General features: G+C 38.8%; 1 protein-coding gene across 1 annotated transcript in view; it reads left to right on the forward strand.

Moving 5' to 3' along the window:
• LOC137993488 (ZZ-type zinc finger-containing protein 3-like) overlaps positions 1-7,500 on the forward strand; it is a 17,006-nt gene that overhangs the window by 2,104 nt on the left and 7,402 nt on the right. The window contains exons 3-8 of the mRNA XM_068839383.1: positions 2,860-2,937; positions 3,093-3,243; positions 4,220-4,349; positions 5,329-5,431; positions 6,758-6,859; positions 6,959-7,054. Of these exons, the coding sequence (XP_068695484.1) occupies positions 2,860-2,937; positions 3,093-3,243; positions 4,220-4,349; positions 5,329-5,431; positions 6,758-6,859; positions 6,959-7,054 (660 nt within the window). The remainder of the gene's footprint in view (positions 1-2,859; positions 2,938-3,092; positions 3,244-4,219; positions 4,350-5,328; positions 5,432-6,757; positions 6,860-6,958; positions 7,055-7,500) is intronic.

Genomic DNA, 7,500 nt, shown 5'->3' on the forward strand with positions numbered 1-7,500 from the left:
TAGGAAATAAAAATAGAATTTGCCTCTTGATCGAAAAGGGACATACATTTTGAATGGTTATAGATGTTATTAAACCTATCACTTCTAAAGCAGCAGTAAAATTGTGTGGTGTTGGACAGAGTAAAATTTGACAGTGTCACTCTTAGGAGAGATTTAGTGTTAACAGACCAAAATATAATGTGACAACAGTCATGGTATCACCAACAATATTCTTGGCTCACTTAAGCAAATATAATGTGAGAGAATCTCAATTCAACAACACTGCAATGTGTTTGTTATCATGCATTTAGCATTGTATGCAAAGTTTCCTAAATAAAGGTGACTTGATATTAAGAGGTACGTTGTTTAAGTTGGGTTACTTGTGCAAAGTTCTTAAATGTAAAAAAGGTGTCTCTGTCACTTCACGTGAAAACTTTCATTTTTCTTTGTCTTGGGTACCAGTCCTAGTTCAACAAGTGAAACTGCAGTTTACCTTGATATGATGTAAGTCACTTCCTTTGTTGTGCAAGCAACAGTTTCAATTTTAAGGCCTGGTAACTAAGTAAGAAATCGTAAATTGGCTTATTGAGTTTCTCTGTCCAATGAGACCTCATTTAAGGAGGCTCCCTAGAGTTTGTAGGCCCACGTGCAAGCTGAGCGCTAGTATGGCACGTAAAGTCTGAATCATGCATGTTTTTCTGATTTTTTGTGACGCCAGCATGACCAAATCTGTAACATTAACTGCTGATTTTCTTGTGATACCTTCGTTAATTTTTTTTAAAAATTGCCTCAGTTCTAATCGCATACAGTTCCTATCAATCCTATATTTGTTAAAATCTGTCAGAGCTAAGCGAGTGTATTTAGAAAAATGACAAAATACAGAATATTGGCAAAACCGTCTGAATGACCTTGACTTTTTACCATTTCAAAATGTCAGGCAATATCATTTCCATAATGTGGCAAAAAATAAAAAAAATCCATCAAAGGAAAGTATAAATATTAAGGAATTTAGGCCAAAAATAGGAATGTATCTGCCTGTCATTAGATGTGATGTTGCCAAAAATTGACACCCAAAAATTAAGCCTTATTATAAACTTATCTTAAACTTTAAGAGAATTTAACTAGGTTTCCTTTTGCAACTCGTGCGCTGTGGTGAGGGTATTCGCAAATACTCTAGGAGCTACCTTAATCGAGGTAACAAAGTGTTGGCATTTCCAGGCCTACTTCATAGTGAATGGAATGCTGCTAGACTCTTGGTCTGTAACTTATTTCAACTTAATCAAATAGCTATGAAAATGTATTATTATTGTTATTATTATTATTATTATTATTATTATTATTATTATTATTATTATTATTATTAATTGTGTCCCAGGAATTTTGTCCATGATTGTAGTAACCAGCTCTTGGTATAGACAAAAATTCCTGGGGCACTAACAACAACAATAATAATAATAATAATAATAATAATAATAATAATAATAATAATAATAATAATAATAATAATAATAATTCATTTATACAGCACCTTTTCTACAAGATTCAAAGGTCCTGCTTACAGCTATAAAAAATAAAATGAATGAAATTAACAGACGTAAATACGAGTTAAAAGCTCAAATGAAAAGGAATGTTTTAAGTTTGCATTAAAAAATATCTTTAGTACAACCTGATTTAATATCCTGCGGCATTGGATTCCTCAGATCAGGTCCTGCGAGTGAAAAGGCCCGTTTGCTATATAGGGGTTCAAGTTAAAACAAGGTTTAACTAAAAGATTTCCGGAAGAGGATCTCTGATTGCGACTAGGCTGGTATGGTTGAAGCACTTCTTGTATGTAGGTTGGAGCTTGTCCTTGAAGCGCTTTGTAGGTGCATTTTTTTCTAATTTTAAATTCTATGTGAAGGTGAACTGGTAACCAGTGGACATCTCTGTGGACAGGAATAATATGGCAGAATCTTAGAGACTGGGTGATGAGACGGGCTGCTGAGTTCTGAACCTGTTGTACCTTTTGATAAGATAGGAAGGAAGACCATATAACAAAGAATAATTCTTGCAGTAATGAAGTTTTGAAACAATAGGGGCTTGAACAATAATCACATTGCATTTGTGAATCTTAACACGCAGGTGAAAATAGTATTGCGAGGTTCAAACTTCTTTGTGCCCAGTCCTTCCTCCACCCCAATGTTGTAAACATGCACCAATAGTTATATCAGACTTAAAACATTGCATTGGTTTAGGGAGGGGGCTACTGCAATGGAGTTTTAAAATATGGTAGTGCTTTGGAAGTAATTCTGAAATCATAGATAATTACAACTATCCCAATGAATTTTGTCATCGATTCTGGGCAAAAACATTATTGGTACCCCATCTTTGTCTTTGAGAGACCTGGTTATTTTTGGACTTGCATCCTCCCCGTTTTTTCTTGTTCAATGAATGGACATGTGACACAAACAGAGACATTGCCATAATTGTTGATTAGCTAAGGCACAATTATTGGCAGTAAAGCTCTTCTAAATATACATGGTCTGAGAAGAGGATTCCTGCAAGGAGAGATATGTGAGTCGTAGCCTCTGGGCTATGAGTTGTTACCTGTACAGTGAACATATCAAAGAGGGGAACAAGAGGGAAAAAAAGGCCAAGGTGAACAGAAGGCGGAAGTGGAGCTGGATATGGGAGAAAAGAGGACTAGAAATAGAATTGATAGTAGAGCTGAAAGTTCGAGATCAATGGCAAAAACCGAGGTAAAAGGCGGGAATCCAATACATTGTGCTTGAAGATAGAGAGAGAGAGATCAAGGCAAAGGAAGGTGTTTGTAATCCCCCCTGCCCATCCCAATTAATCAGTAGTTGTCAAATAACTAAAATTACCATTTCTATATTTTAGGACCTTGAGACTCTGTATCAACAGCAAGCTAAAGCTCTTCAGGACCCAGTTGCCTTTGTGGAAAAGCTTCAAAATAATGTAATCTGCAAAAATTTTTGCTTAAAAATTGTTTTCAGTTTGAATATGAGGGGAAAAATTAGTCATTTCATTTTAGTGCCAAAATGACAATAATACAGCAGCAAACTCCACAAAACACCGGAAGATTTTCATGTTTTATCTCATTTTATTTTTAGGAACCTCTTAATCTTCCATGTCGTCAGAGGATCGTTAAACTACCCAGCATTCCTTGGGAAGAGTACACTGTGTCGCTTAGTGCAATGGACAGGCAGAGACTGAGTAATCCACACCACACACGAGCATCTGCAACACAAAATGTAGCCAGAGGTGGGGTATTTATTATCATTTCTGGTAGCAAATTAACGAAACATCGATGCCTGCAATTAAGTGCCGCGTTCGACCAGGGCAAACCTTAAAAAGCAAAGTAATGGAAGGTAGAAGTGGTTGTCACAAAATCGAAATCACGTTAGCACTTTGTCCAATCAGTTTAGGGGCAGATCATCAAAGAAGCCCATTACAGCACTCTTCACATTTGTGTAGCCGGCACTAAGCTCGGGAAAATGCTTGGGATCGAAACACAGCCTTTGATTGGAGGAAAATGTCTGGCGAGATTTTTAAACCAATCATCACTTGCAGCAGCAACCGTTAAATTATTTTTGATTTTTAATTGATTGCCGCATTGATACTCAATCTCCTTCCACTCTATGCAAAGATATCTTGACGCGAATTGCAGCTGGTGTCAAGAGCCGGGAAATGTGCACGATGAAGTGGTAGTTTGGATATGTCACCATGAAGGCTACCATGAAGTTCTTTTTGGTTCTTAACACGCTTTCCCTTTGTCAGAACTGACCGTCCAGACCCGCCAGTTTGCAAATAAAACACAACAATTTGAAGAAACACTTGCACGATAATCCCTCTTATTCTACTGGAGGAGAATGTATCATCCTCGAAGTGTGTTAATTTGAAGGCGTTGTAGAGTTACATGTAGTCCTTCCAAATGCCCGGTCTGGCTGGTCAGTTGTGTCAAATGGAAAGCGCCCTACGACTTGCTTGTGTGACAAATCAATGATCATGGCAATGTTACTGAAGGAGGTGGTGAAATGTTAACCCCTGTAAATGATAATTCATTTAAAGGAATGCATCTTTTTTTCCTGTTAAAGACGTCGGATTTTTCCGAGCATCCTCGAGTCACCATCGGAAAAAAAAGATATATTTCTTCATCTGTGATCTTTTTTTTCAACAATATGTTGCTTTCAAGTGTCTGTTTATGCAATGTCTCCTATTCTGTTTTGCCATTAAACAGCCAGTGATTTGTCATCCAATGCATCTGATGGAGTAGAAAACACGTCAGTTTCTTCGGACAGTAACGTGTACAGTGTGTTTGGAGGAGAGTTCGTGGCAAGCAAACGTGGAAAACCTCTTGAAAGAGATAGGTGGGTTTGCTCTTAACTTCATGCTTTGAATTTTAAAGAAATTGCCAGGTTTACTAACCAGCCTCTTTTTAATCCAACCACGTCCAGCCACGAAGTCTTATCGAACAGATTCGGAAACTAAACCGGTGTTGACTTTCTTTCTTTCTTTTTTATCGAGTTTAATGCTCATGCACGTGACGTTTTATTGCTATATTGGTGTTTTGATAGGCTGCTAGCCTCGTGAATTATTATTAAGTTTGAATATATTTTAAGCTATCATTAGTTGTATCTGAATTAAACACGGTCAAGGCAGGTGGCATGGGCCGAGGCTGTTTACACATGCCCAGACCTTGCTCACTGCGGATGTCTCCAAAACCTGAAAATTCCTAGAATTAACTGTAGTTCCTAAGATATAGAGAGCACGCGGAAGTGGTTGGTGTAACATCATTTGATGTTCAGGAGAATTAAAAGCATTTCGCGATGGTCTGTCTTTCTATTAACAGTTTTCGTATTATATGTAGTCGTAATTTTTTGTCGCACTCGAAAAACATCCGAGAATTTCCACGGCTGCAATATGCCTTCCTCTTCTCAACGCCCTTACCTATACGCAATTAAAGGTGATCGAAAAACTAGGTATCATGGGAACTGTTGATTTTCTGAGAGGCGCCTCGATCGTGATTGCAATTCATGGCTGGCCCATTCTCGTCACCAGAGCCTCGGAGCGACCCAAGGCTCTGGGAAACTCTATGTAGGAGAACATGCGCTGTTGGGTTCTTATAGGTTAAGGCACCTGCTGACTCCTCGTGGTAACATGAATGCACCAATTAGAGACGCTTTTGATTGTCCTTCACGAAAACCAATGAGAAGACACTTTGTATCAGGGTTTCCCGTAGCTCTCCTCTCCCTTAGTCAAGAGAAGAGCTCTGGGGTCAAGATTGATGGCTGGCCTTGATTTGTAGAGAAATATCCAGAATAAAAGGTATTTTTCTTGTTTGTTTAGCCTGACAAGCGTCTTTTCCACAAAAAGTAGTGAAGGCCGAAGTCGTCAGTGTAACGAGGCGAAACCAGTTACATTCAACCAGCCATGGACTACTGAGGAACAGGTAGCCCAAGAATCTGGAATTTGAAATTTGGAAGTTGAACTGCTAAAATACCATGCTGAGAATAAAACGAATTGAAAGCAACGCCAAATGAAAACTCTGGCAGTAAAGAAATAGCTCTATTAACCACTCGTATGTCACTGTTTATTTATTGCTAGCTTTGAGCTTAATCTAGTTACCAGTTTGTCACTAAATGTTATTTCACAAGATTTTAAAACATGTATTTTGGGGCATGCGAAACAGTGGGTTCTTAGTAAAAATGAGATTTATCATGTTTATCACCGTTAAGTGTTTCTTTTTTTTTTCCGATCACAATAAAATGGCCGAAGGACAAAAGCCTTTATAGTCAGAGGTCTTTATGCATGGTGCTAACCTGAAAGATCGCAGCGTCTTGGACTAAAATTCTCTAACGTCCATCACTAAATCACAAATTATATAAACAATTAATAAAACGGCAATTAATTTATAGCCTACGTGTAGCCGTACCCTCCCCCGAAGGACAAACGAAAACCTGACACAAATCGTGTTCCGTGACGTCACTCTAGTTTGCAAGAAAATGTATAGTGGTTTCTCATTGGTTGCTTCCCTTAGTCAATTCTTTCGAGAACACAGATTGGTGAAAATAGATTGTACCGTTGATGATAACAGTGAAGAAGGAAACGGAGCAAAAGGAACGTGAATAGTTTGCTTATCTTGAGTCGGAGATGGTCTGTAACTGGCAAATTTTGCCCTTTCTTAACGACAGCATAATTGTATCGTTCTTAAACGATTATTTGTCTCCATAAATGAGATTAAGGTCTAATTCACTCCGAGCTTGGACAAACTTTTATTGCTTACAGAAAGGATTTACCACAAGACAACGCTGGGTAAATATCACTCTGTCATTTCCAGAAATTGCATAAATTACCGTGACGTCACGGAACACGATTTGGGTCAGGTTTTCGTCGACGTTCCCTCCCGTTTTTCTTTCAGGGGAAGGGTACGGCTACACGTAGGCTATTAATTTAGTGATATTTTATGTGGTCAAATGGCAATGTTGGTCAACGGTTACCCTTTCAAATTGGCTGAGGGGCGGCCCAGATTTTCGCAGGTAGTTATCTCGTGGTCGCGTTTCATTTGCTTGCTTACTGGCCATTGCCGTCTGATTTTTTGTAAATGATTTCTTTTAACCAGCTGTTCTGGTTGAGTTTATTATACCAATGAAAGGTTGAGCAGGCAAAAACACATTCAAAGCTTCAAAAACCAGTTATCATATGCATTTTGTTAAAAGGGTTGGACATTTTCAGTCGGTTTCCGTCTTACAGTTTTGTTTTCTCTTTTTGTCACCAGGCTAAACTGGAGAAACTTTTGCAGATTTATCCACAGGAGGAAGTTGAATCTAAAAGATGGGAGAAAATTGCTAATGCTTTGGGGAACAGAACATTGAAACAGGTCCGTTCTTGAGCTTTTCTGCAGCCTGGACCAAACCGCTGTAAGACCTTACGTGTATAATTTGGAAAAACGTTGCAAAATATATTTTGTTTCTTCTAGGTTGCCAGTAGAGTCCAGAAATACTTCATCAAATTGGCAAAATCTGGGTTGCCTGTACCTGGAAGAATGCCTAACCTTCCTCGGCCTGGAATGAGGGTACGTCCTTGGGGGTGGGAGGGTGAAAGACCCATATCACCGAGGGGAGCATGGTTAGTGGTAGTGAGAGTTCTCGTTTTCCTTGAATGTGTCCTTCGTTCAATTTCCGGGTTTGACGTCATGTGGTTTGAACTTGTTCTCTAGCTTCACAAATGGTAGTTTGAATTGCACACTATGACCAGCCCACAATACAGTAAGTTTAGGGGTAAAGGCAATGCAATTATTTACATGAGGGGCTTTGCCATTCTTTACTGGACTGGATATTAATTATTTTGGTAACCACCCCCCCCCCCCTCCCCCCCTTCCAAATAGGTGAAAAAAAGTGAACAGTCGCGAAGTAATTAACGACTTTTAGATTTGGGAACTAGTACCTTTTCCGTTCGGAGCACGCGGCATTCAAGAAAATGAAATTCAACCGCCATAAACAATGCGCGTTCCCATGCAGA

Source organism: Montipora foliosa, chromosome 2 (genome assembly GCF_036669935.1).
Source record: "Montipora foliosa isolate CH-2021 chromosome 2, ASM3666993v2, whole genome shotgun sequence".
In the NCBI taxonomy this organism is placed as follows: domain Eukaryota; kingdom Metazoa; phylum Cnidaria; class Anthozoa; order Scleractinia; family Acroporidae; genus Montipora; species Montipora foliosa.